The sequence below is a fragment of the Myotis daubentonii genome, chromosome 19, assembly GCF_963259705.1.
Source record: "Myotis daubentonii chromosome 19, mMyoDau2.1, whole genome shotgun sequence".
NCBI classification, from domain to species: Eukaryota; Metazoa; Chordata; class Mammalia; order Chiroptera; family Vespertilionidae; genus Myotis; species Myotis daubentonii.
This window is the reverse complement of record NC_081858.1, coordinates 29,003,298-29,031,068: the sequence shown is the minus strand read 5'-3', so window position 1 is coordinate 29,031,068 and position 27,771 is coordinate 29,003,298. Positions and strand designations below refer to the sequence as shown.

Sequence of the window (27,771 nt, the reverse complement as noted above, 5' to 3'; positions counted from 1 at the left end):
GGGCCCTGGAGGGGCTCCTGGCCTGGGGATCACCCAGAATCCGCGTGGAGGGAGCCCGTGAGTCTGGCTGACGGCGCGGAGCAGGGGGCCTGGTGAGCCGGCACGGCCTCACGCTGTGACCACTCTGTGCTGAGGGCCGACAGGCGTCCAGGCCGCCGAGGAGGGCGGGGCCCCGGGTGGCGAGGTCTGTGCCACCGTTTACCCTGGAGTTCTGCAGGGCACGCTGCACCGATTGTGGGCCGGGAAACGGAGGCTCACGAGGGGACCGGGCTGGTCTCCAGGGGCCGGAGCGAGGAGGGCGGCCGGCTCAGAGTCGGGGGTCAGAGACCGGGGTCCCGCCCTCCACCTCCAGGGTGTGTGGCCTTGGCCGCCGGTCCCGGCTGGCTCCTGGCAGCGTAGCCCGCGAGGCTCCCTGACCGACGTCGACGGCGCAGGCGGCCCCGTTCGTGACGCCGGAGTCAGAGGAGAAACACCTCTGGGCTCTGGCTGTTTTCCGGTGTTTTTTTGTTTGTTTGTTTGTTTTTAATATTTTTATTGACTTCAGAGAGGAAAGGAGAGGGAGAGAGAGAAACATCAATGACAAGAGAGAATCATGGACCGGCTGCCTCCTGCACGCCCCCCACTGGGGATCGAGCCTGCCACCCGGGCCTGTGCCCCGACCGGGAATCGAACCGTGTCCTCCTGGTTCCCAGGTTGACGCTCAGCCACTGAGCCTGCCGGCTGGGCTGGAATTCCTTCCACTGGGAGCGTGGTGTTCTCTGAGGTTCTGCAGGACCAGGGCGGGGGCCCCGTAGGAAAGTGCACTGTGTGCGAGCAACTGAGCTCTCCCCCCGTCCGGGCTGTCCCCCCTCTCGCCCCAAATTTCAACCCCAAAGTGCCCGGCTGCGCACAGAGCCGGAGCGGCCTCCGGGGCGCTGAGCGGCGGCTCCTGTGGGTCCCCCGTACCCCGGGAGGGAGCTGGGTGGCAGCCAGGCCAAGCCAATGGAGGTGGGAGGCAGCCCCGGCCACACACATCCACGCACAACACGCGTGCACACCCGGGCACAGACACGAGCACACACGCTCCCCGCCCCGCCGCCCGCTGACCCGCGTGCCCCCCGCAGTGCAAGGTGCGGGAGCTGGAGGACAAGTGCCGGGCCCAGAGCGAGCAGTTCAGCCTCCTGTCGCGGGACCTGGAGAAGTTCCGGCAGCACGCGGGCGCCATCGACCTGCTGGGCGGCTCCCTGGCCCCCCTGGACGCCCCCCTGGCCCCCGGCAGCAAGCCCTTCCCGCAGTTCATGAACGGACTCGCCCCCTCCATCGGGGCAGGTGAGCGCCCGGAGCCCCCCTCCCCAGGCTGAGTGGAGAGGGGACCGGTGACCCCCAGGTGGGCCGAGCACAGCGGGGCCTGGGAGGGCGGGCAGCCAGCCTGCCGGGACCTGCGAGCACCGGACAGGTGTCGGCAAACGTGACTCGGTGCTGCCCCGAGCCCCGCTGTCCGGACGGGGAGGCCGGGCCCTGTCGGGGCCACATGGCGGGGAGCCCAGAGCAGGGCTTGAGCCAGGGGGTCTGGGGCGGGGACCTGCCAGCCGCGTTTCTCTCTTTTTTTTTATTATTTTATTTATTTATTATTTTTTATTTTTAATATATTTTATTGGTTTTTTACAGAGAGGAAGGGAGAGGGATAGAGTTAGAAACATCGATGAGAGAGAAACATCGACCAGCTGCCTCCTGCACATCTCCCACTGGGGATGTGCCCGCAACCAAGGTACATGCCCTTGACCGGAATCGAACCTGGGACCTTTCAGTCCGCAGGCCGACGCTCTATCCACTGAGCCAAACCTGTTAGGGCTCTCTCTTTTTTTAAAAAAATATGTTTTTTAAAGATATTTTTATTGATGTCAGAGAGGAAGGGAGAAGGAGAGAGCGAGAAACATCCATGATGACAGAGAATCACGGATCAGCTGCCTCCTGCACGCCCCCCGACTGGGGATGGAGCCCACAACCCGGGCCTGTGCCCTGACCAGGAATCGAACCCGCGACTGTTCAGTCTGAAAGTTGACGCTCAATCCACTGAGCCAGGCTGGCCGGGCCCGCGTTTCTCTTTAGCTGACCCCCCGCCATAACCCCCCCACCCCTGCAGCCCCTGGTGACAGAGGCCGCACCCGGAACTCTGTCCCGACAGAGGCAGCGAGCCTGACAGCGGGGCATCGAGCACCGGGCTGCCAGGTCCCGGGAGCAGGGGCTGGGGCTGTCCACGGCCCTGTGCCCCGGTGCCCACAGCCCCGCTGGGCACAGCGGGTGCAGAGGAGACATTGATGGGATGAACCGTGTCCCGGGGGCTCGCGAAGCCAGCAGGGAGCGGGCGCGGCTGCGGACGGCGCCGTGCGTGTCCCGTCCCTCCATCTCTGTCCGCCGTCTCCATGTCCGTGGCCAGGTCAGGACGGCCCCTTCGGGAGCCGCGCTGTGATCGGGGACTACGTCCGGCCCCTCCCGCTGCCCGGGGACTCGCCAGAGCCTCTGTCCACCAGGCCCCCCTTTCTGTCCAGATCCGGAAGCTCAAGATGCAGATTTGAGTCCGATGTGAGTCCTGCCCCGCGGAGGGGGCCCGTGTGAGGAGGAGGGAGGCAGCGGGCACAGCCTGTCCTGGGGAGGTGCCCACGAACGCTCACGCTCACGCTCACACCTACCCCTTGGCCCAGAGCCGATGCTGGGCCTGGCCCCGCCCCCCATGGTTGTGGCCGCCGTCAGGGGACACGTGGGCAGAGTTCTTGTGCTCTGCCGACTCTGAGACGGCAGAGAAGTGGGGACCTGGGAGGAAAGAGCCCCGTGCCACCTCCTCCATGCAGCCCTCCCGGGTGTCTCATCCTAAGCACTGAGCCAAGTGGGCCTGTGTGTCTCTCCGTGGACGGAACCTTGAGAGCAGAGGGCACAGATCATGGTCTGTCTTTGTCTTCTTCTTATTCTTTTTAAATGTATTTTTATTGATTTCAGAGAGGAAGGGAGAGGGAGAGGGAGAGAAATATGAGGAGAATCAATGATGAGAGAGGATCATTGATTCAAGTGCCTCCTGCACGCCCCGCACTGGGGATCGAGTCTGTGACCCCTGGCATGTGCCCTTGACCGGAATCAAACCCAGGACCCTTCAGTCCGCAGGCCGACGCTCTATCCACTGGGCCACACCGGCCAGGGCTCTCTGTGTCTTCTAAGGACCCTCGCAGGGCCCAGCTCAGCGAGCGCCCCTTGCCTCACATCACGTGGGGCAGGCCCTCGCCCACGTCCAGGCTTGGGGGTCACAGGAGTGCTTTACAGAGGACCCCTGGGAACCCAGAGCCCACACAGCTCCATCATGGCCTCAGGGGCGCCAGCATCTCCCGGGACCCCCACGTGAGGCTGCAGGGCCCGGGGATCCCCCGATGAGGCTGCAGGGCCCAGGACCCCCACGTGAGGCTGCAGGGCCCGGGGACCCCCAATGAGGCTGCAGGGCCCGGGGACCCCCAATGAGGCTGCAGGGCCCGGGGACCCCAATGAGGCTGCAGGGCCCAGGGATCCCCCGATGAGGCTGCAGGGCCCGGGGACCCCCAATGAGGCTGCAGGGCCCGGGGACCCCCAATGAGGCTGCAGGGCCCGGGGATCCCCCGATGAGGCTGCAGGGCCCGGGGACCCCCAATGAGGCTGCAGGGCCCGGGGACCCCAATGAGGCTGCAGGGCCCAGGGATCCCCCGATGAGGCTGCAGGGCCCGGGGACCCCAATGAGGCTGCAGGGCCCAGGGATCCCCCGATGAGGCTGCAGGGCCCGGGGACCCCCAATGAGGCTGCAGGGCCCGGGGACCCCCAATGAGGCTGCAGGGCCCGGGGACCCCAATGAGGCTGCAGGGCCCAGGGACCCCCAATGAGGCTGCAGGGCCCGGGGACCCCAATGAGGCTGCAGGGCCCAGGGATCCCCCGATGAGGCTACAGGGCCCGGGGACCCCCAATGAGGCTGCAGGGCCCGGGGACCCCAATGAGGCTGCAGGGCCCAGGGATCCCCCAATGAGGCTGCAGGGCCCGGGGACCCCAATGAGGCTGCAGGGCCTGGGGACCCCAATGAGGCTGCAGGGCCCAGGGACCCCCAATGAGGCTGCAGGGCCCGGGGACCCCAATGAGGCTGCAGGGCCCAGGGATCCCCCGATGAGGCTGCAGGGCCCGGGGACCCCAATGAGGCTGCAGGGCCCGGGGGCCGTGGGAGGGTTCCTGTGTGTCCCCCGCGGGAAGCGGGAAGCCGCGGCGTTCTAACCGAGTGTCCTGTGTCCCCCAGATGGACAATGAACGGAACGCCAACCCCCCCAAGCAGAGGTACTCAGGGAAGGTGCACCTGTGTGTGGCCCGCTACAGGTGAGGCGGGGCCGGGGCGGGCGCAGGGCGGGGTGGGGGCCGGCCGGGAGAGGAGGGTGCCCCTAAGGTTGGGCGAGGCTTCGGTGGACGGGGATCTGAGGGACAGGGAGGCTGTGAGGCCGCACCTGCATGGTGGGTGTCAGGAGGCCTGGGTCCAGGCCGACGCCCACGGCCTCACGGCTCTCGATTTTGGACGCGTCCTCGCTCCTCACTGGGACGTTAAAGTCGGGACTAAGACGTCTGCTTGGCCTTGAGCCCGAGAGTTAATTTCGACCAATAAAAACGTGGTCTTCTCGGGTACGATCGCAGGAACCATCACCCTTTGTTACAATTAACAGCTCGGCTGTCACCACCGACTGCCAGGGATGGCAAGCTTACCAGGTGTACGGGTTACTAATGCGGGTTAACCTTCAACCGGTTATTAGTGCGGGTTAACCATCACCCGGTTACTAGTGCGGGTTAACCTTCAACTGGTTACTAGCGCGGGTTAACCATCACCCGGTTACTAATGCGGGTTAACCTTCAACCAGTTACTAATGCAGGTTAACCATCAACCGGTTACTAGTGCGGGTTAACCATCACCCGGTTACTAGTGCGGGTTAACCTTCAACTGGTTACTAGCGCGGGTTAACCATCACCCAGTTACTAATGCGGGTTAACCTTCAACCAGTTACTAATGCAGGTTAACCATCAACCGGTTACTAGTGCGGGTTAACCATCACCCGGTTACTAGTGCGGGTTAACCTTCAACTGGTTACTAGCGCGGGTTAACCATCACCCGGTTACTAGTGCGGGTTAACCATCACCCGGTTACTAGTGCGGGTTAACCATCACCTGGTTACTAGTGCGGGTTAACCATCAACCAGTTACTAATGTGGATTAACCATCAATCTGTTACTAAATCGGATTAACCATCAAAGTGTGGTTCAAATTGATTATTTGACAAAGAACGTCCACATCAACTGGACGAAAGGCAGATGGAAAACCGAAAAGTCACCAGTAAAATGGTGCTTCAACGGGTTGATCCAGGTCAACCGTCCACATCGACCGCAAGGCCAAATCGCTTCAGAGAGAAGACACTGCTCTGTGTTTGGTGGGCTCGGGAAGGTGTGGAGTATCAGGAGCTGCTAACACCAGGTGAAACCGTTAGTACTGATCGCTACCGACCACAAATAATCAATTTGAACCGCGCTTTGATTGTAAAACGGCCAGAATGGGCCAGAAGACACGGCAAAGTAATTTTGCTTCGTGAGGACGCACCATCACACACTTCCAAACCGCATTTTAATGGGTATGCAGATTAGCTATTAACCAGTTAAAAATTCGGATCAGGCATTAACCGGTTATCTGTTGTCGGTAGCAATCAGTACTAACGGTTTCACCTGGTGTTAGAAGCTCCTGATACACCACACCTTCCCGATCCCACCAAACACAGAGCCGTGTCTTCTCTCCGAAGCGATTTGGCCTTGCATTCGATGTGGATGGCTGACCTGGATCAACCCGTGATTTTGTGCGTCTGGGATTCTCAAAATAAACCCACTTTTCATCGCCAGTCACAACTCGATGCCCAGAGACTTTCTTTCGTGCCGCTGAAGCACCATTTTACTGTGACTTTTCGGTTTTCCGTTTGCCTTTCGTCCAGTTGGTGTGGCACCCATTTTCCTTCCTTTAGAATGGCTCCCATTGCTTGTAAGCGGTCGGAAATGGTTTGCTGAGCCACGTTGAGTCTTTCTGCGAGTTGTTTCTGAGTTGGACACGCATCTCCACCCAATAATGCTTGTCGTTGTCGGTCTTCCATCTTTTTTCGGTTGACCTGGACGTTCCTTGTCTTTCCCACCGAAATCCTCACTTTTAAAGCGTTTAAACCAGCGTTCACAAGTGTCTTGAGATGGAGCATGTTCCCCATAAGCATGTTCACCTATGATGTTAAGACCTTCAGCAAATTTGACATATGAAGTTTTGAAGCGTGTTGTTAATAGAACAAAATAGCACACGTATCAAATCGCATATACATCAGCATACGTGTAACTCCATCTACTGAAAAAAAACCCCGCATTAGTAACCGGTACAGCTGGTATTTTCCTACTGAGGTGACTTTTCTGTTGTTTTTTATTTTATTTATTTTTAATTTAAAAAAAATCCTCAAAACCTGAGAGGGAAGGTAGGGGAGGGTGGGGGTAAATGGGAGAGATCAACCAAAGGACTTGTATGCATGCATGTAAGCCAATGGACACAGACACCGGGGGTGAGGGCATGAGTGGGGTGGGGTGGGGGGACATTGGGGGGATAATTCCTTAATCAATAAAGAGAGAGAAAAAGTATTTATCTTTGATGGCAAGTACTCTAAAGACAGAGACGTTTTTACTGGGTTTATTGGGGTGATATTGGTTAATAAAATTATACAAGCTTCCATTGAAGAAAAAATCCTCACTTGAGGGTATTTTCCCATTGATTTTTAGAGAGAGGGGAAGAGAGAGGGAGAGACAGAGAGAAACTTCGATGTGAGAGACACACATTGCTGGGTTGCCTCCTGCACGCGCCCCGACCAGGGCCCAGCCAGGGAGGAGCCTGCACCCGAGGTGCGTGCCCTTGACCGGAATCGAACCCAGGACCCTTCGGTCCGCAGGCCGACGCTCTGCCCGCTGAGCCACACCGGCCGGGGCTCGCCCTCTGTCTCAAGCCTGTGGGAGGAAGCTGGCGACGGCCAGGATCTGACCTGTTAGTGCCGAGGCCGGCGGAGAGGGGCCGGGCGCTGCCCAGGGTCCGAGAGGCCGGGCTGCCGTCAGCCTCCCCCGTCTCTCCCGTAGCTACAACCCCTTCGACGGCCCCAATGAGAACCCAGAGGCCGAGCTGCCGCTCACGGCGGGGAAATACCTCTACGTCTACGGGGACATGGACGAGGACGGCTTCTATGAAGGTCTGTTCCACGCGGCGGTTGCTGGGGGTGCGAGGCCGGTCCCCGCGGGGCCGACGGGTGCGGGGCCTGGGGAACGGGCAGGCCGGGCCCCGGACGACCCTGCTGGCCAGGCTCCCCCGCCCGCCTCCCGCGTGACAGTCCCCCTGAGGTGCCGAGCGGGGTTCCCGGGGTCCCTCCTCTGACCCCGACACGCCGTGGGTGTTACTATACCACCTGGTTTCCCAGGCAACCACGTGCCACACGCGGCTGAGACCCTCTGGTCCCCGCGGGCTCCCTCCTCCCTCCGAGTCACTGCCCAGCGCTGGGGTCCCCCCGTTGGCATCTTCTCGGGCGGGGCCCGTTCAGGAGCCCCCTCTTCAGGCTGCGGCAGGCGCCGTGGGAAGAGCAGGCTGGTGGGCGGGGGACGCCCCACGGGGGTGACGTCTGCGCGTACCCCTGGGGCCCGGTCACTCCCGTGCCTGCGGCTCTGAGCTCCGGGGGTGACTCTGCCCCCGCTCCCAGCAGGCGAGCTCCTGGGCGGGCAGCGGGGGCTCGTGCCCTCCAACTTTGTGGACCTGGTGCAGGACAGCGAGGCCCGGCTGAGCGCGCTGGAGACCGAGCAGGGGCAGAACCTCCTCAACCAGACGGGCCTGGGCCTGGGCCTGGGCGGGGAGGACGCCCTGGACCTGCCCCCGCCCTCCCCCCCGGCCCCGGGCGGCCCCGACGACGACGGCGAGGGGACCCCGGACGCGAGCATCGACGACCTCGGCGAAGACCTCGTGCCTTACCCCCGCAAGATCACCCTCATCAAGCAGCTGGCCAAGAGCGTGATCGTGGGCTGGGAGCCGCCGGCCGCGCCGCCCGGCTGGGGCCCGCTGGGCGGCTACACGGTGCTGGTGGACCAGCAGCCGCGCCTGAGCCTCCCGCCGGCCGGCAGGACCAAGGCGCTGATCGAGAAGCTGGGCGTGGCGGCCGGCACCCACCGCGTGTCCGTGCAGTGCGTGACCGGCCGGGGCAGCTCGGACCCGCTGCGCTGCACGCTGCTGGTGGGCAAGGACGTGGTGGTCGCCCCGTCCCAGCTGCGGGCGGACGACGTCACGCCCACCTCCGCGCGGCTCTCCTGGCTGCCCACCAACAGCAACTACAGCCACGTGGTGTTCCTGGACGGACAGGAGCAGGGCGTGGCGCGGGCCGCCCGGTACCGGTACCAGCTGCTCCACCTCAGGCCCGGCACCGCCTACAAGGTCCGGGTGCTGGCCCGCCCCCACCAGGTGCCCTGGCAGCTGCCCCTGGAGCAGAGGGAGAAGAAGGAGGCCTTCGTGGAGTTCTGCACGCTGCCCGCCGGTGAGCGGCCCCCGGGGCTCCGTGGGGAGCAGGGGGGTCACCCGTGCAGGCGGGGGCGGGGGAGGCGGGCGGAGGGAGAGCTGCATGCAGCCACAGCATCCTGGGAAAGCCCCTAAGTCACCTGCGAGACACGGTGTGTGTGCATGTCTGTGCGTGTGCATGCGTGTGCATGCGTGTGCATGTCTGTGCACGTGTGCGTGCGTGTGCTCATGTGTGTGTGAGAGAGATAGGGTGTCAGCAGTGGGGCCCAGGTCCTGAGGGGGTGGCGTCTGAGCGGATCCCTGTGACCCCGTCACCTCCCTGGGGCTGGTCAGGCCCGTGAGCTCCGGGTGATGACTCTGTCCTCGCTCCCAGCAGGTGAGCTCCTGGACCACAGAGAGGCTGGTGTGTGAGGGAGATACACACGCACACACATAGACACGTGCACACACGTGCACAGACACATGCATGGAGGGAGGAGGGGTGAGGCAGGGCGCAGTCATGTGCCCATTGGCCAGGCCTGAGTCACGGGGGGCCTGGGGACCCCCAGCAGCTCAGCCCAACCACAGCCTGAGGACCCAGCGCTGGTTCCCGCCGGGGCGGCCGGGGGCGCCCTCCTCCATCTGCTCTCACACTCCCCTCTCCCCGCCCGGCCCGGCCACTCCTTTTTCTCGTGTGTGTTGGTTTGTTTAAAATATATTTGTATTGATGTCAGAGAGGAAGGGAGAGGGAGAGAGAGAGACATCACTGATGAGAGAGAATCATGGATCGGCTGCCTCCTGCAGGCCCCACTGGGGATCGAGCCTGCAACCCGGGCCTGTGCCCCGACCGGGAATCGAACCCTGACCTCCTGGTTCGCAGGTCGGCGCTCAACCCCTGAGCCACGCTGGCCGGGCTCATGTGTGTTTATTTTTATCAAAGTGGAGTTGACAGACATCAGCACACGAGTTTCAGGCACAACACAGGGCTCCCTGGGACCCACCTGGGACCCGTCACCGCACGGAGCTGTGGCGACACGCCGACCGCGTTCTGTGATTCCTTACGTGATAGCGGGGGGCGGGTCCCTGGAGCGAGCGGCCTCCTTCCCGGGGGAGCCCCGCCCGGCACGTGCCTCTGCGTCTGTCCCCAGGTCCCCCGGCTGCCCCCCAAGACGTCACCGTCCAGGCGGGAGCCACCCCAGCCATCGCCCAGGTCTCCTGGAAGCCGCCCGCCCTGAGCGCCACCGGGATGTCCAACGGGGCCACCGTCACGGGCTACGGCGTGTACGCAAAGGGGCAGAGGGTGAGTCATGGGGGGGCACCCCAGGACCGTGGGTACCTGCTCCGGGGAGGGTGACGGCCGACCGTCCTTCCTCCCTCCTCTGCCACCAGCATTTATTACACACCCGCCACCCCACGGCCACCCCACGGCCACCCCACGGCCACCCCACGGACACCCCAGGGCTGCAGAGCACGAGGCCCCCCCACTTCTGCCCCACCCCTTCCCAGAATCCCCTGCCCGCCTCCCACTGCTCACCCTCCTGGTTCTCCTGCCCCCGGGATTAAAAGTCCACCTGTTTTGCCCGGCCGGCGTGGCTCCGTGGTTGAGCGTCGATCTAGGAACCAGGAGGTCACTGGTTTGATTCCCGGTCGGGCCACAGGCCCTGGTTACGGGCTCCATCCCCAGTGGGGGGCGTGCAGGAGGCAGCCGGTCCAGGATTCTCTCTCATCATGGGTGTTTCTCTCTCTCCCTCTCCCTTCCTCTCTGAAACCAATAAAAATATATTTTTAAAAAGTTCACCTGCCTTGAGTTCCCCAACATCAGGGCCCCCGGATAGATGACAGGCCTAGGAATCCCCCCCACGAACACATGGCCAGGCCTTGACTCCACAGGGCAGGTGGGGAAGCCGATGGCCTCGGCCCCCTCCCCCTCCCTCTGCCCTCCCCCTCCCCCTCCCCATTCCACTCCCCCTCCCCCTCCCCTTCCCCATCCCAGCCCACAGGTCATGCAGCTGCCTCCTCCCTCCGCCCCGGTCCCTGTGAGGGGCCGGGCTGACCACTCAGTGGACCGCAGTGTCTGGCTGCCTCCAGCTCCCTCTGTGTACGCGGTCTCTGCAGCCAGTGTCCCTGTCTCTGCTCCCCGGCCAGGCCGGCCCCAGCTTTGGCCACAATGAACTTTACGCCCTGGCCCTCTGCGCCCCTCAGTGTGTCTCTGAGTTGGTTCTGGACACGGAAGCCTTCCGTCCAGCGGGGGGCGGGGGCAGGCGCTGGTGTCTGCAGACTCCCACAGGCCCCCTGCCGAGACCGATGCCGGGGTGCAGGGGGCGGCTGGGGGCTGGGCGGCCCGTCAGTGGCTCTCTCTGTGCAGGTGGCCGAGGTCGCCGCCCCCACGGCGGACGGCGTGGCCGTGGAGCTGGCGCGGCTGCGCAGCCTGGACGCCAGGGGCCTGACGGTGCGGACCCTCTCGGCCCAGGGCGAGTCCGTGGACTCCGCCGTCGCCGCCGTCCCCCCCGACCTCCTGGTGCCTCCCGCCCCCCCGAGAGCGCCCACCCCACAGCCGTCAGCAAGTGCCGGAGCCCCCGAAACCAAAGACGACCGCCCGGGGCCCTACGTCCGAGCGGAGGAGGCCTGGGAGCAGGGCCGGGCGCCCGCCCTCGGGCACACGCTGGAGCTGCCCGGCCTGCCCGGCCGGCGCTCGCCCTCGCCCAGCCGGATCCTCCCGCAGCCGCAGGGCGCCCCCGTGTCCAGCTCCGTGGCCAAGGCCATGGCCCGGGAGGCCGCGCAGAGGGTGGCCGAGAGCAGCAGGGTAAGGCGGTGCCCGCGTCGGGCCCCTCTGAAGTCAGTAAAAATGTATGAAAAGATAAAAGAAAAGAAGCCCGCCCAGGAGCCAGGGCCCTGGCGGGGCGGCTCTGAGGGGCTGTGGGTGGCGAAGGGAAGGGTGGGACCCGGAGCCCCCTCCCCGCTGGGGCCGCCCGGCGCCTCGCTCACCCGCCCTCTCCTCCTCAAGTTAGAGAAAAGGAGCGTGTTCGTGGACCGGAGCGGGCAGCACGCCAACTCGGACGAGGAGGACGGCTACCAGTCCCCCGACCTCAGGAGGAGGGGCGCCTCCGTGGACGACTTCCTGAAGGGCTCCGAGCTGGGCAAGCCGGTGAGTGCCGGGCGGGCAGTGACCACAGGAGCCTCTGGAGGTGAGGACCCCCCCGCCCGGAAAGATGGGGAGGTGCCAGCCCAGGAGACAGCAACCTTAGTGGGTGCGGGGAGTCCGGACTGAACCGTGCTGTGCCTTTGGGACCTCATTTGGGGACAGTTCCAACGTCTGTGTGCGAGCCCCCCCCCCCCCCCAGGCTCAGCTGGGGCGAAACCCGCCTTTGGCTGGTTCACTCTGGGTAACGGGGCAGACGTTTGCCGGGCACCTGCTATTGCTCAGCGTCTGGGGAGGCTCAGAAATAACCTCCAGTCACGGAGGCCTTGCACGCGGGGGCCTTGCACACGGGGGCCTTGCACGCGGGGGCCTTGCACGCAGGGGCCTTGCACACGGGGGCCTTGCACACAGAGGCCTTGCACGCGGGGGCCTTGCACACGGGGGCCCTGCACACGTGGGCCTTGCACGCGGAGGCCTTGCACGCGGAGGCCTTGCACACGGGGGCCTGTAAGTTTTCTTTGGTTGCAGTGAAGGTTTGTTTTAGTTTTTTCTTTCAACCGCTGTGCTAACCCCAACCTTCCTACCCCGGAGCCACTCGGCCGACCAGGGTGCGGGCGGCCGGGGCAGCGCCCACAGCAGGTCCCCAAGGCCGGTTGGTCTCAGGTTCTGCCAGGCGTCATCTGATGGGAGTGTCCTCAGATGGGTCCCGATCCCTCCAAGACCAGCTGTGTGTGTGTGTGCGCGCGTGTGTGTGCGTGTGTGTGTGTTTATTTATTTAAAATGTGTTTTCATTGATGTCAGAGAGGAAAGAGGGAGAGAGAGAGAAACATCAATGATGAGAGAGAGTCATGGACCGGCTGCCTCCTGCAGGCCCCACACTGGGGATGGAGCCCGCAACCCGGGCCTGTGCCCTGACCGGGAATCGAACCCTGACCTCCTGGTTCCTGGGTCAACACTCAGCCGCTGAGCCACGCCGGCCGGGCTCTGTGTGTTCCAGGCCACAGGCTGCTATTTAAATCTGAAACGCCTGGAAGAGGCCATAGACACCCCCTCTCACCACCCCCCACCCTCCATTTCCCGTGCCTGAGCCGCCCGCCGTCTGGGCTGCTCCCTGTGGCTCACGCCTTTGCCCGGCCGCCACGTCGGAGCTGCTGGTGGCACCGGGAGAGCCGTTTCCCAGCCCCAGCGTCGTGCTGCCCGAGCCCACGGTCTGGGTGCCCGTGCCCGTCCGGGCCAGCCCCTGACCGCCCAGCTCCGGGGCTCATGGCCGCTGAGGCCGCCACGCCTCACGCCTAACACCGTCCATTAGCGGAGACGGCGAGGAGGGAGCTCGGGGCGAGAGAGGGTGCTCACCGACCCCTTCCTGCCCCAGCCGCACTGCTGCCATGGCGACGAGTACCACACGGAGAGCAGCCGGGGCTCGGACCTGTCCGACATCATGGAGGAGGACGAGGAGGAGCTGTGCTCGGAGATGCAGCTGGAGGGGGGCCGGCGGCGGCCCAGCGGCACGTCCCACGGCGCCCTCAAGGTCAGTGCGGCCGGCCCCGTCCGGCCCCAGCTCGCCCCGCTGCCCCGGGAGCCCACCCTTGGGGACTGGCTTCTTCCTCGCCATGGACTTCGCACCCGGGATCCCGTCCTGCCTCTGGGTCTGAACTCTCGGCCAACACGGCGGGTGGGGGTTTGGCAGCCTCCGGGGGCACCCAGCTCGGCAGCAGGGATTGGGGGGGCAGCGGGGGAACAATGGAGGCCCCCCTCCACCCCGGCCCTGAGCGCTCACCCCAGAGAACCAGCCGCCCGAGGACAGGGACCCCTGAGTCAGGACGGGGGGCCGGGAGCACCGGGCCGGCTGGGGGATTGTGGGAAGGTCCCGGCACCCGCTGGGCCCTGCGGGGGGGGCGGGAGGGTGCGGACGGCCAGGAGGGATGGCTGTCCTCGGGGACAGGGGGCCACACACACGACCCCCCTCAGACCTCCCACCAGGGACCCCGTGCTCGGCGTGGCGGTCAGCGGGTTTGAGGGGAGGTCGCCCTCATGGAGACGAAGCTCAGGAGACGGCCACGCGTGTCCCTGTCCTTTTTGGGGGCGTGGCCACCCCGCTGCCGGCTGCTCTGCCTCGAGCTCGTATTCACGCCCCTGGGCAGCCTCGGTTCGTGGGTGGGTCCCCTCTGCGTGCCAGGCCCTGGGCCAGGCCACGGGGACAAGGCCACGGGGGCAAGGCCACGCGGGACCCCTGCTCCCAGCCCTTCCCACCCCCGGGGGAGACGGACAGAAGGCAGGACAGCGGGCAGGACCCTGTGGATTTTCCGGACGGAAAGGCTTTGGGGAGGAGACTCCGTGGTGGATAAGGGGCCCGCGTGGCCTCCCTCCGGGAACTCGGGGGCCCGTGTTCAGAATGGTGCGCAGAAGGCGGCACCACCGGCGGCAGCTCAGGGCCGCCTGCACAGAGAGACTGACAGATGCGCCGCAAAGGCCGCCCCGTCCCCCCCCGCCCCCGCGCCAGGTCCCTGTGCAGACCCGCACGTGGCCGCTCCCGCCCCCAGCCTGGCCCCTCGCACCTGCCCCACCGGCTCCCGAAGGCCCCGTCCTGCAGGAGTCAGGAGCCTGTGATGGAGGAAGGCCGGGGGGGGGGGGGGGTCCAGCCTCATCTCCCCAGGACGCCCCATGCTCACAGCTGGACCAGGGGAAGCGGCCTCGGTGTCCTACGTCCACGGTGCTTCTCCTTGTCGGGGAGGAAGCTCCTGGGAGGGAACCCCCATCTGCTGAGGAAAGAAGGGCCACCTCCTCGCCCAGGGAGGAGGCCCAGGGGGCAGCAAGGTCGTTACAAAACCCTATGGCTGCAAGCACAGCCCCAGCCCCTTGGGCACAGCTGAGTGGAAGTCACAGCTGGCAGGAAGCGGGCCAATGAGGTGGCAGGAAGTGGGCCAAGGACGTGGCAGGAAGTGGGCCAAGGACGTGGCAGGAAGTGGGCCAAGGACGTGGCAGGAAGTGGGCCAAGGACGTGGCAGGAAGCGGACCAATGAGGTGGCAGGAAGTGGGCCAAGGACGTGGCAGGAAGCGGGCCAATGAGGTGGCAGGAAGTGGGCCAAGGACGTGGCAGGAAGTGGGCCAATGAGGTGGCAGGAAGTGGGCCAAGGACGTGGCAGGAAGCGGGCCAATGAGGTGGCAGGAAGTGGGCCAAGGACGTGGCAGGAAGTAGGCCAAGGACGTGGCAGGAAGTGGGGCCAAGGACGTGGCAGGAAGTGGGCCAAGGACGTGGCAGGAAGTGGGCCGGCCGACAGCTGCAGGTCCCTGTAGTTTGTCCGCAGCGTCCTCACATTTTCAGGGTCAGGAGGTCTCAGTCTGACCTGGAAACCCCAAGCCAGGGTTGGGGGCCGGTGCAGGGGCTGGGGAGCCGCAGGGGAGCCTGCTTCCGGCTGGAAGGGTCCAGGCCCTGGGGAGCGTCTGGAGACCCCCAGGCCTTTGCACACGCTGAGGGGCGGGAGCAAGGCCACGGCGCCGACCGACCAGGTCCCGGCTTCACACGGACTTGTAGCCGGACAGGAAAGGAGGAGGTCAGCTCAGTGCCGGGGAGAGCACGAGAGCGGCAGGGGCTGCTGTGACCGGCTCAGTCCCACGGCGTCCAGTGGCCGCTGCCCTGAGGCTGGGCGCAGCCGGCGGGCCGCGGGGCTCAGGTCTCCCAGCGCTCTGGGCACGCGGCTCCCAGCACCCAGCAGCTTGGCCGTGGCAGTGCCCTGCCTCCGTGCGCCCCCCACCTACCCCGCTGGTTTAGTGCATGGCCTGCCGCCTGCTGCTCCCGCCTGGCTCCATCCTCCGCCCACTGCACCCTCATTTCAGAGCCCGGCCGAGCATGCCCCCCCCCAGCATGCTCCCCTCCCTCGTGGCCCCGTGACTAATGCTGTCTGTTTTCTTTCCCTCCCTCGCCCACCTCACGTCCGCTCCCACCGTGGGTCCCGCATGCCCCCTTAGGAGTGCTCTAGGCATAGGACCTCAGACGGGGCGTTCCCGGAGCCGCCTGAGGGCCCCCCGCAGGCCCCCCACAGTGCGAGGCTGTTCAGTATCCCCGAAGTAGCGGAGGAGGACGCGGAGCCCTGTGAGTTCCTGCACAGACAGGGCGTAGGGTGCCCGTCCAGGGCCTGGGAGCCCAGGCGCGCCAGGACCTGCCGGGTGCACCAGGCCCCCCAGGGCTCCCGGGTCTCCGCGAAACCCAGGGGCCCCCACGCCGAGGACTTCCTTCCCGAAGACAGGGGCGGCCGGGGCGGCCGCTGGGCCACCAGGAGCCCAGACAGCGGCCTGGACTGTGGGAGCGAAGAAGAGGACCCGCGACTGAGCCTCAGGAGCGTGGCCGCCACGGGCAGCCCGGGCCCCGGGCCCTGTCCCTGTAGGACCCTCCGGCCCCTGCTGGCCCGGCGGCGGACGCTGACCCGGCAGAGCAGCATCGAGGAGGACTTTGGGGAGCAGGACCCCAGCCCCGTCGTCAGGAGCGACGACCCCCGCCCGAGCCCGGAGCGGCCGGCCCCCAGGAAGCCTGGCTGGGACCAGCCCGTGGGGCCCAACGTCTGGAAGAAAAGCATAAAAACGCCCCCCAGTAGGGCGACCGCCCAGCACCCGCAGGCGGCTCCCCGCGTGGCAGACGGCCCCGTGGTGTGTGTCGCGAGCCCGCCCCCCCGCTTGCCAGACCGATCCGTCCGCACCCTCCACCCTCCCTCTTTCTGCTGGTGCCTCCGGACGCGGCTGATGCCCCAATGTCCACGCGGCTTCAGTTCCTGCTCATCGCTTCCCAATCGTAGGCCGGCTGACGGGTTCTTTATGTTGCTTTCGGATAAGATCCTCCCCGCCCCCCCCCCACAATCAGCGACGATTCTGGCTGCTTTGGTTAAAGGACAACTGAATCTAAATTTTAATTAAGGGTTAGCTGAACGCTCGTCCCCCACGCGTTTGACAACGTGCTTGTCCCCAATGAGCACGGGGACTGGTTGTGGCCACCGATAGGATCGAAGGGTTTCTTCTTGGGTTGGTTTGTGGATGTTTGTTCGGTGGTTTTATGCCTTCATCCGTCATCGGAAAAGGGAAAAGAACAGAGAGACCCACTGGTGCATATGGTTCCAAAGGTGTTTAACTCCCCCGCACCCGGTTTTCAGAATGAATTTCCCATCATCAGCTCTAGACCCCCCCCACCCCACCCCCCGCCCCGCCCCGCCCTCCAGGCGTGTGAGTGATTGTCGGGAGCTTCACTCCTCCCCAGTTGGTCCCTTTTCCCAGCATTTGCTCCTGTCACGCCCGACTTGCCAGTGAACGTGCTGGTAGAGCGCAGGTGAGCCAGGTGCAGTGTGCGACCTGGGCTCCGGGCCGGTGCAGTGTGCGATCTGTCCACCAGGGGGCTCTGCCCCACACCCCACACTTCACCTGACCCACCTGTGCCCGGCCCAGGCCAACCCGTCTCATCCCTGCTCCTTCCCTGGGCTCCCTGAACTTCCCCACTCGGGTCCCCTCCCCGGGGGCTGGAGGCTCTGCCCGGACCCTCTGACGCAGAGCTAACCCGGGGGGTGTGTGTGTCCGGGGCGCATATCCAGGCAGGGCAGCCCTGGGGTGACCCGGTCTTCAGAGCAGGGCCAGGGCGGTGCCGTGAGGTTTCCGCAGCCGCATGGACAGCTTCCTCCCGGCGGGACACGTGGCCGGGCGGCAGCGGCGTCCCCCGTTGGCGATCCCTGGAGGCGGCCCTAACGGTCAGGGCTGTACCTGGTCGCAGGGGCCGCAGGGCGATGAGTCCAGTGAGTCAGTCGTATTGAAGCTGTTCTCACCTTGGGGCAAAACATCCGCCTTGGCGCCCGGCCGGCCTGGCTCAGGGCTTGAGCGTCGACCTAGGAACCAGGAGGTCAGGGTTCGATTCCCGGTCAGGGCACAGGCCCGGGCTGCGGGCTCTATCCCCAGTGTGGGGCGTGCAGGAGGCAGCCGATCCGTGACTCTCGCTCTCCATTGATATTTCCCATTCTCTCTCTCCCTTCCTCTCTGAAATCAATGAAGACAGATTAAAACACACACATGCACCTGGCTTCTGCAGCAGATGTCCCCTCCCCCCGGAATTCTTTCCATCCCCCTCCCCGGCCCCCAGTGTCGAGAAGCAACTCCGCTGTGGTAGTCGGGGTGCCCGGGTGAGCGGCTCGCCCCGGTCATTCAGCTAACCTTTCAGTTAAAAGCTACGTTTAGTTGCCTTTACAGCTTCTGCTTCCACGCGGGGTTGGTTTGGCTGACTCCATGCTCGCGTCTCGGGCCGGCGGGACTCACGACTCTGCTGTTCTGTCTTCAGATTTTAGGGAACCCGGCGTCTGCGGGACGGGCGGACAGGGCCGAGCACGGGGGCCGGAGGGTTCCCCACGGAGGCGGCGGCCCGCACCGGCCCCGGCCAGCGGCCCCGGCCATCGGTGAGTGGGCCCTTTGTCCTTCCAACCCCAGGGCACCTGGCGGCTTAGCCCTCAGCCTGAACATCTAAAAACCTGATTGGGCGGTTCGGTTCCCGGTCGGCGCCCGGGCCCAGGTTGGGGGGCTCGATCCCCAGTGGGGGACGTGCAGGAGGCAGCCCGTCCCTGATTCTCTCTCATCACGGATGCTTCCCTTCCCTCCCTCCCTCTCTCTGAAGTCAATAAAAAATATGTATATTTAGAAACAATAACAAAGATTAAAAATGGCCGGGAATAGCAATTTTCATCCAGACGCACAGAACGCCCAGTGGCGGCAAAGAGAGGGCAGAACCGGCACAAGACAGACAAGACCCTTCGTAAGGACTCTCGCATGGGAAGACCCTGCTTCATTTTCCGAAGACAACAGCGAGCCGTGCTCAGGGCCAGCGGGACCAGGGGACGCGCTGTTTAGATCACGTGGGAAGCGAGAGAAAATAGCGCCTGTCAGCACCGTGAACAAACCCCAAAACAAAACAACCCCCCCGAAATCCGTGTAAGAGACCGACGAGGCCGCTGTTGAGGGTTCGCTCCCTCCCAGACGGAAGGTCCCTGAACACCCGGCTGACCTGGTGCCCTGAAAAGATCGCTAATTAATGAATAAATAAATTAATAATAATATATTTTTATTGATCCCAGAGAGGAAGGGAGAGAGAGAAACATCAATGATGAGAGATCGGCTGCCTCCTGCGCGCCCCCCGCGGGGGATCGAGCCCACCCCCCCCCGGGCTGTGCCCTGACCCCGGGGGTCACAGGTCGCCGCTCAGCCCCTGAGCCACGTGGGCCGGAAACGATTTTAGAGACGGAGGAGCGGGGCGGGTCCGGGGGTGACAGCTCTGTCCGTGCCGCCCGCCCCCAGATGACTACGGCGACCGGGGCCGGCTGTCCCCCGACTTCTACGGGGAGTCCGAGACCGACCCTGGAGCCGAGGAGCCCCCGGCGCGCATCTTCGTGGCCCTTTTCGACTACGACCCGCTGAGCATGTCCCCGAACCCCGACGCCGCCGAGGAGGAGCTGCCCTTCAAAGAGGGACAGATCATCAAGGTGCCGGGCCGCGTCCCCACCGTCATCCCCCCCACCCCGCGTGTCACCCCATCATCACCCACCGTCACCCCCGCCATCGCCCGGGCCATCAGGGAGCGGGGCCGGAGGGGGCGGAGCAAGCCCATGGGCAGGGGTGAGGGCGGGAAAGTGGGGGGACAGGTCCTGCCGACAGCGAGGCCCGGGAAGGACGCTGGTGCCACCGGCGGGTCCCGTGGTCCCGTGGCCCCGTCCCACGGCCGGACTCCGCCCTCGAGGCCCCGCGAGTCCAGCTGGTCCTCCGGCCGCGCTCCCCCCCCAGAGGGCAGCGTTGAACACGATATAACCCGTTGTTTTACTGTATTTGACCGACGCCTTCTGAGCCAGCCAATCACCTCACTGTAGGCGGTGACGTAATGCTGAGCCAGCCACTCACCTCACTGTAGGCGGTGACGTGACTCTGAGCCAGCCAATCACCTCACTGTAGGCGGTGACGTGACTCTGAGCCAGCCAATCACCTCACTGTAGGCGGTGACGTAACGCTGAGCCAGCCACTCACCTCACTGTAGGCGGTGACGTGACTCTGAGCCAGCCAATCACCTCACTGTAGGCGGTGACGTGACTCTGAGCCAGCCAATCACCTCACTGTAGGCGGTGACGTGACTCTGAGCCAGCCACTCACAAGGCCTCGCTTCTTCCCGCGGACCCAGGTCTACGGCGATAAGGACGCAGACGGCTTCTACCGCGGGGAGACGTGCGCCCGGTCCGGCCTCATCCCCTGCAACATGGTGTCCGAGATCCAGGCCGAGGACGAGGAGATGATGGAGCAGCTCCTGCGACAGGGCTTCCTGCCGCTCAGCACGCCCGTGGAGAGGACGGGTGAGCCGCCCGCCCGCCCGCCCGGGACCCCGTCCTTCCGCAGCGTCACGTCCGCCTCCCGGAGCCAGCCGCGCGGAGCGCTGTCGCTCCCTCTGCAGTGCGTGTGCGCACGTGAGCATGTGTGTGCACGTGAGCATGTGCGCGCGCGCGCGTGTGTGTGCCTATGTGAGTGCGTGTGCGCGTGCTTTAAATATATTTCTGTGGATGTGAGAGAGGAAGGGAGAGGGAGACATAGAAACATCCATGATGAGAGTCATGGACCGGCTGCCTCCCGCACGCCCCCCACTGGGGATCCAGCACGTAACCTGGGCCTGTGCCCTGACCGGGAATCGAACCCTGACCTCCTGGTTCTTAGGTCGAAGCTCAAGCCCTGAGCCTCGCTGCCTGGGCTGCATGTGTTTGGTTTTGAGGAAACAGCCCCAGGTTTTACAAAGGTGCTCGCTTGTTCTAAATTAAAACAAAACCTAGGAAGCCCGGCGGCTGTCCCCCGCTGTGAGCCTGGGCCTGGCGGGGGCGGCGTCCGGCCCGTTACCGTGGTGACCAGGACGGCCCGCTCTTAGGCAGTGCCGTGATGGCTTCCTTCTCCCGGTCAGCAGAGAGGAGCAGGCGAGGCGGCCGGCAGCAGGCGGTGTCCACGCGCAGGATGGTGGCCCTGTACGACTACGACCCCAGAGAGAGCTCGCCCAACATCGATGTCGAGGTGCCCGCTGCCCTCCCCGCCCTTCCCGCCGGGCGTCCCTCCGGGGAGCGGCCCCCAGAGCAGTGAATGGCCGACAGCAGGCCGGGCGGGCCGCTCCCTGCAGCTCAGGGCGCAGCAGCCACCCGGTGGGGGTGCCCAGCAGTGTCACCCGAGGACAGGGCAGAGGACGGGCGAGGTGGGTAGGCCCCAAGTCCACGGCGGGGAGCGCTGGGAGCTCTGTGCCCAGGGCCTGCACGGCTGTTACTTCTGACGAGAGGCCAGAGTGAGGGCCCCGTGCACAGAGCCCCGAGCAGGTCTGACTCGCGATGCCTGGCGGCCTCGCCCCATTTTCACACTTGTTTGTTTAAATATGTTTTTATTGATTTCAGAGACGAAGGGAGAGGGAGAGGGAGAGGGAGAGAAACATCAATGACGAGAGAATCATTGATCGGCTGCCTCCTGCACATCTCCTACTGGGGCTCGAGCCCGCAGCCTGAGCCTGTGCCCTGACCGGGAATTGAACTGTGACCTCCTGGTTCGTAGGTCGGCGCTCACCACTGAGCCATGCCGGCCGGGCATTTAGAAAGAAAAGTGCATTTTTCTGGCACCTCCATCCCCCAGGCTGGTTGGCCTGTTCCCCGCCTGGAGCCTCCTCCCACCCCAGTACCCCCTCCCCCCGCCCAGCCCGTAGCCGAGGAAATAGACGTTTCATTAATAATTGAGCACAGTCTCTCCGACGCAGCGGGAGAGCATTTAGGTAAAGGCGCAGGCGCTGCGGGCTGCGGGGAGCAGTGCCCGGACGCCCAGGTGCTAGCGTTAAGGATCTGGCGGGTGTGAGGCCGTGCGGAACCTGGGAGCCCGGTGCTTCCCTGGGGGTGGCCTGCGTTGCCGCGGTCGCTCTTTCTCAGAGGCCGAGCACAGAGGCCCTTGTCGGCTCTCTCTCGTTCTTCCTCCTTGGCCTGAAGGAGTAGGTTAGTACCCAGATCATAGGAAAACCAGACAATGAAAGAAATCGCGAGGAGGTTCTTTGAGAAAATGACTTTGCACGGACCCGCTCACCGCGCGCCCCCCCCCCCCGCCCCCCCGCAGGCCGAGCTCACCTTCTGCACCGGGGACATCATCTCCGTCCTCGGGGACATCGACGAGGACGGCTTCTACTACGTGAGTGAAGCCGCGAGGCACACGGTTGGCGGTTACGTCGGCCTGTGCTGTCCGCTGGCTCCCTGGGGGGGGGAGCCAGGGGTGGGCGGGCTGGGCCCCGGCGGGTTCCCACAGCGGCCGCCCCCACCAGGAGGCCCTCCCTGCCCTAAGGCTGCTTCTTCACTTATTTATTTTAATGTGTAGATTGTGTGTGCGTGTGCGTGTGTGTGTGTGCGCGCGTGTGTGTGTGTGCGTGTGTATGTGTGTGTGTGTGTGTGTGCGTGTGCGTGTGTGTGAATGTGTATGTGAGTGTGTGTGTGTGTGTGAATGTGTATGTGAGTGTGTATGTGTGTGTGTGTGTGTGAATGTGTATGTGAGTGTGTATGTGTGTGTGTGTGAATGTGTATGTGAGTGTGTGTGTGTGTGCGTGTGTGTGTGTGTGCGTGTGCGTGTGCGTGTGTGTGTGTGCGTGTGTGTGTGCGTGTGTGTGTGTGCGTGTGTGTGCGTGCGTGTGTGTGTGCGTGTGTGTGTATGTGTGTGTGAATGTGTATGTGAGTGTGCGTGTGTGTGTGTGTGCGTGTGTGTAGATGTGTGTGTGTGTGTGCGTGTGTGTAGATGTGTGCGTGTGTGCGTGTGTGCGTGTGTGCGTGTGTGCGTGTGTGTGTGTGCGTGTGTGTGCGTGTGTGTGCGTGTGTGTGTGCGTGTGTGTGCGCGCGTGTGTGTGTGTGTGCGCGCGTGTGTGTGTGTGTGCGTGTGTGTGTGCGTGTGTGTGTGCGTGTGTGTGTGCGCGTGTGTGTATGTGTGTGTGAATGTGTATGTGAGTGTGTGTGTGTGAATGTGTGTGTGAATGTGTGTGTGTGTGTGTGAGTGTGTGTGTGTGTGTGTGTGTGTGTGTGTGTGTGTGTGGTTTAGAGAGAGGAAGTGAGAGAGAGAGAGAGAGACAAACATCAGTGATGAGAGAGAATCACGGATCGGCTGCCTCCTGCACGCCCCCCACTGGGGATCAAGCCTGCAACCCGGGCCTGTGCCCCGACCGGGGATGAACCCCGACCACCCAACCACTGAGCCTCGCCGGCTGGTCCAGGGGCGGCGGCTCCTTCGGTGGGGGGAGGGGGACTGAGGGAGGGGAGTAAGGGGTCTCCCTGGCCTGTCCCAGGGGGAGCTCAATGGGCAGAAAGGCCTGGTGCCGTCCAACTTCCTGGAAGAAGTGCCTGACGACGTGGAGGTCTACCTCTCAGACGCCCCGTCCCACCGCCCACAGGACACGCCCGCGCGCTCCAAGGCCAAACGGGTAAGCAGCCCCCGGCGTGTCCGGCGCCCCTGCCCCGCCACCGCGCTCTCCCGTGTGGTCTCCGCCTCGAGGGCCGGAAGCACACGCCCTGAGCGAGTCCTCGCCCTCCCCGCCCACGGGGGCGTCCCGAGCCTGCTGACCTCTGACCCTGACGTATATTTCACCGAAAGGGACATTGTCCATTCCAACCGGCTGCCTCTGCTCACAAGGGGACCCCCCGGGTGACAGACGCACACCCGGCCGTGGAGAGGGCGAGGGCGAGGGCGAGGGCGCGGGGCTGGCCCGGCCTGAGGCTCAGGGGCGCGGTCCTCCCCAGAGAGCGGACGCCCCGCGGCCCCTGGAGGGACGGAGGACATTCACGTGTCGCCTCATTTTGTTTTGCGTCATCGCTGCGGGTTCTCGTTCTGTTTTTATATCATATATTCTTATTCCTTCGCTCATCTGCTTGGGAACAGAAGAAGAGTGTTCATTTCACACCTTAATCAGGCACAGTAGCCTTCACGTAAGTGAGCAGCTGAAGATACCTAGACGCCCCGAGCCGCCCAGCGGGCTCCGCGGTGGACGCCGGGGTCACGGGGCCGGGAGAGAAATATGTCCCCTAAGGCCACTGGCCGCGGTTGTAAAGCAGCTGAAGGCGTGGCGGGCTGAGCCGGGCTGAGCCGGGCGACCTTCCCCCGCGGTTCCCGCGGAGGCCAGCAGGGGGCATGTTTCCCGCGAGCCTGTTTCTCCCCCGCGGCTGCGTGTTGCATTGCCAGCCACTCTCGGAAAAGCACAACCTCGCCAACGTGTTTACGGCAGGTTCCTTATGTAAATTTTAAAAAATATATATTTTTATTGACTTCAGAGAGGAAGGGAAAAGGGAGAGAAACATCAATGATGAGACTCATGGCTCGGCTGCCTCCCTCACGCCCCCTACTGGGGATCGAGCCCACAACCCGGGCATGTGCCCTGCCTGGGAATCGAACCCGGGACTCCAGTCCCCAGGCTGGCGCTCTATCCACTGAGCCACACCGGCCAGGGCCCGGCAGATTTCCTTGTAAAAGTGCGGCTGGAGCTCAGGCAGCTGGGCAGTGGGCAGGCCGGCCCGGGGTCGCGTCCCACTGCCGCACGGCGTCTCCTCCAGCCCCCGCCTCCATCTGGTGCGGGCCGGGCTTGTCCTCGAAGCGCCGACGCAGGGAGAGGCGCCGGTGGCCTGCCAATGCAATACCCGCTCCCGAGACACGCGGCTCCGAGATGGACGGCCCAGAGGGGCTGTGGTATCTTCAGCGACCGTGGGTGCTTGCCGAGGTTTCCATTAGAGTTAGACCTTGATTCTAAATCCAAGCAAGCTGACGCCCCGGGGCTGGCCGTGGCTGCTGAGTCCTGCACGCTCCCAGGAGGTCAGAGGTCAGAGGTCAGGATTGGGGGATGGGCCAGGGCCCGTCAGGCGGGGCCGCAGTGCCCGTGAGCTCAGCACTTGACCGTGTGCTCAGGACGGACAAGATCCCACCGAGACCCCAGAGCCGTGCAGGCCACGCAGCGCCCACGGGGGCCTGGCAGCTTTCTTTGATTGCAATTAAGGTTCATTTTAGTTTTGTTTTTCTTTCAACCGGTGTGCCATCCCCAACCCTCCTGACCCGGGCGCTCGGCCGACCAGGGGCCGTCGCTTCCAAAGACAAGACTCGCGCTGAGCGCATCTGCTTTGAGATGGGCACTCACCCGGGTTACGTCGACGTAACTTACAACAGCCCCCACCCCTCGATCGGGTCTTAATGTACCAGGAAGTGAGCCCCAGCCCGGTCCTGCCCGCGCGAGGGGCACCCCGCCCGTGCCCCCGAGGCGCTGGGCAGGCTGCTCCTGGCGCCCCCACTTGAAAGAAGAAAACGCCCACCGTCCCTCCTTCCTTCGCGGGCGGGCGGGCCGGGCTGCGTGTGGCGGGCGGGCGGGGCTGGCGCTGACGCGCCCAGTGAACTGTCACACTGTGCCTCCCAGGTGCCTCCCGAGGGGGCAGGCCCGGCCAGGAGAGCGCCGTCCCCCACAGCCCGTCTCCACGCGGGGTCTCCTGCGCCGTCTGTGGGTACAGGTGGTCCCGGGAGAGGCCGGGGCGCGCCCTCCAGGAAGAAAAAGGGGCTGCTCTTCAAAGGCAAGAGGCTGCTGCAGAAGCTGGGAGCCGTCAAGTGACCCGGGACCGCCTCCGACGCCGTTTCATTCCCAGCCGGGGCTCCCGTGACTCGCGCTCGCCCTCACCCCCACACAGCGGGGACCTCTCTGCCCCCCACGCCCCCCCAGCACCTGGAGGACAGCCCGGCGGCCCCCGGTCTGACGGGAGGCCCGGCACAGGGCCGGGCCCGGCTGCTCACCCTCCGGACGGTCTCTGTGCACTTGTCCCTGCCCCCGCCCCACGCCCACCCCCCCCAACTCTGGTCCGAGCCCCGAGCGCCTCCATGTGCTGCCTTACTCCGCACAATGGTTTGTACCGTCCAATAAACTCGCTGTGCTCCTGTGTGTGCGCCTCGTGCTCTCCCCACACGGGCAGGCTTGTGGCCACGCCCAGGCCACACCACACCACACGTGTCCTCACGCACACCTCAGAGCAGGCCCGGCACCCTCAGTGTCACTCGGGGGGTCTGTCCCTCTCGTGCCGGACAGACACAGCAGCACACACGCGGCCACGGCCACACCCAGGCCACGGCGCGCACAGGCCACGGCCCAGCCCCAGGGCAGTCTGCTCCACGTGACCCACACAGCCCTCCCTTGGCATTGAGCACAGACTGGCCCGTTGCCGGCGGTGCCTCCGCTGGCGGCTCTTTTGTACCCTCGTCCACTTGTAACGGTTTTTACTCTTTATACACGCGTGCAGACCGCCTTTCTTTTGTAACCTGTGGGAGGTTGTGAGCATGTTCTGTGGTCACGGGCTGCGTGTGCGAGCGGTCGGGAGCGGTGTGTGGGTGTGCGTGTGCGGTCGGTGTCGGGTCTTTTCTAGAATAAACTGTCATTTTCCACGATGCCTGCCTCCCGCCTCCTGTGTGCTTTGGGGTGGGGCTGTGCGCACGGGGCGCACTCCCCTCCCTTTCCTGGAATTTGTTTCCCAAAAGAGCTCCGACGTGTCCCGCGCACAGGCCACGCTCGGGGCCCACACGCCGGGGAACCACTCGGCCAACGCGGGAGACAACATCCGCGTCTCCGACCGGCCAGCAGGTGGAGTGCACATGTGACCCAATAAAAGTGTGTGGGGCCCTGGCCAGTGTTGCTCAGTGGAGAGCGCGTCGGCCTGAGGACCAAAGGGTCCCAGGTTCGATTCTGGTCAAGGGCACATGCCCCGGTTGCGGGCTGGATCCCCGGTAGGGGGTGTGCAGGAGGCCGATCAATGATTCTCTCTCCCCTCTCCCCTTCTCTCCGAAATCTATTTTTTAAAAAAGTAAAAATGTGTGATTTACCATCAAAAACAGGCGACTCAGGGATAATTGAATGACGTGTGCACGACCGTGCCCTGGAGACGACAGCGTTGCCCAGGGGCTGTAACAGGACGCGCGTCTTCCAGGTGTGAGACGGGAGCGTGTGTGTGTCCACACGCCTCGCATCACCCCTCACGTGAATCAGCCCTCAGTCAAGTCGACTTAAGCGGAAAGCGTGGCCTCCGTGTGGGGCCCGAGTGGACCCTCCAGCAGTTTGAAAAGCGCACCCAGTGCCGTGGCCTCAGTGAGAACAGACGACACTGACCCGCAGACCTGGTGACGGCACTTTAATTTATAACAGACAGAATGATGCTGGCCGCAAGTAAAACACAGCGGCACGGACATGGGCTACGGCCTCTCCGGCGAAGGACCGCAAATGCTTCTCCGGACAGAAGCTGAAAACGTTTCAACTATCTTTTTTTGTAACTTTTAAAAAGGTTTTAAATTTTTTTTTGTTTTGTACGTTTATTGATTTCAGAAAGGAAGAGAGAGGAAGGGAGGGAGGGAGAAAAAAAAAGCATCAGTGATGAGAGAGAATCATGGGCCCGCTGCCTCCTGCACGCCCTACACTGGGGATCGAGCCCGCAACCTGGGCCTGTGCCCTGACTGGGAATTGAACCATGGCCCTTCAGTCTGCAGGCCGACGCTCTATCCACTGAGCCACACTGTCTAGGGCTCCCCTCTCTTTTTTGAACCCACAGCACACAGCCCCCGGGGGAAAGCGACCTCCCCTGGCTGGGCCTGGCTGGGGCTGCTGCTGGCACTTCCATCAGGAGAGAAGAGGCGCCAGCCAGCCTGCCTGCGGCCCGACCGGGCTGCCCGCCTCACGCCTCCCCTCCGTCCCTTCCCAACATTTCAGATACAAGGTCCGCCCAACGTCAAGTACGGCTTCCTCACTCATGAAAGCACTTCCGATGGTTTAAGAGTCTGTTTATAACAAAGTACTGTAACCACATTTCTCTCAAAACAACAGAAACCCTCCCAATGCATTTGAGAGGCAAACAACTTACATCTAGAATCTCAGCCCTGCCGGTGGCTCAGTTGGCTGAGCCTTGTCCCCTTGTCCTGTGCACCAAAAAGTTGCGGGTTCGATCCCTGGTAGGGGCGTGTGCAGGAGGCAACCAATTGATGTCTCTCTCTCTCCCCCCGCCCCTTCTCTCTACAAGAAAAAATCAATAAAAACG

At 64.0% G+C, this 27,771-nt stretch overlaps 1 protein-coding gene across 1 annotated transcript in view; it reads left to right on the top strand.

Annotated features, from left to right (window-relative positions):
• Positions 1-25,413, top strand: part of RIMBP2 (RIMS binding protein 2) — a 30,286-nt gene extending 4,873 nt beyond the window's left edge. The window contains exons 4-20 of the mRNA XM_059675910.1: positions 1,104-1,308; positions 2,417-2,562; positions 4,277-4,353; positions 7,161-7,270; positions 7,775-8,593; positions 9,702-9,853; positions 10,919-11,356; positions 11,558-11,698; positions 13,065-13,220; positions 15,659-16,333; positions 17,997-18,111; positions 19,004-19,188; positions 19,875-20,043; positions 20,640-20,743; positions 21,812-21,883; positions 23,019-23,153; positions 25,125-25,413. Of these exons, the coding sequence (XP_059531893.1) occupies positions 1,104-1,308; positions 2,417-2,562; positions 4,277-4,353; positions 7,161-7,270; positions 7,775-8,593; positions 9,702-9,853; positions 10,919-11,356; positions 11,558-11,698; positions 13,065-13,220; positions 15,659-16,333; positions 17,997-18,111; positions 19,004-19,188; positions 19,875-20,043; positions 20,640-20,743; positions 21,812-21,883; positions 23,019-23,153; positions 25,125-25,313 (3,888 nt within the window). The 3' untranslated portion in view covers positions 25,314-25,413. The remainder of the gene's footprint in view (positions 1-1,103; positions 1,309-2,416; positions 2,563-4,276; positions 4,354-7,160; positions 7,271-7,774; positions 8,594-9,701; positions 9,854-10,918; positions 11,357-11,557; positions 11,699-13,064; positions 13,221-15,658; positions 16,334-17,996; positions 18,112-19,003; positions 19,189-19,874; positions 20,044-20,639; positions 20,744-21,811; positions 21,884-23,018; positions 23,154-25,124) is intronic.
• Positions 25,414-27,771: the final 2,358 nt, after the last annotated feature.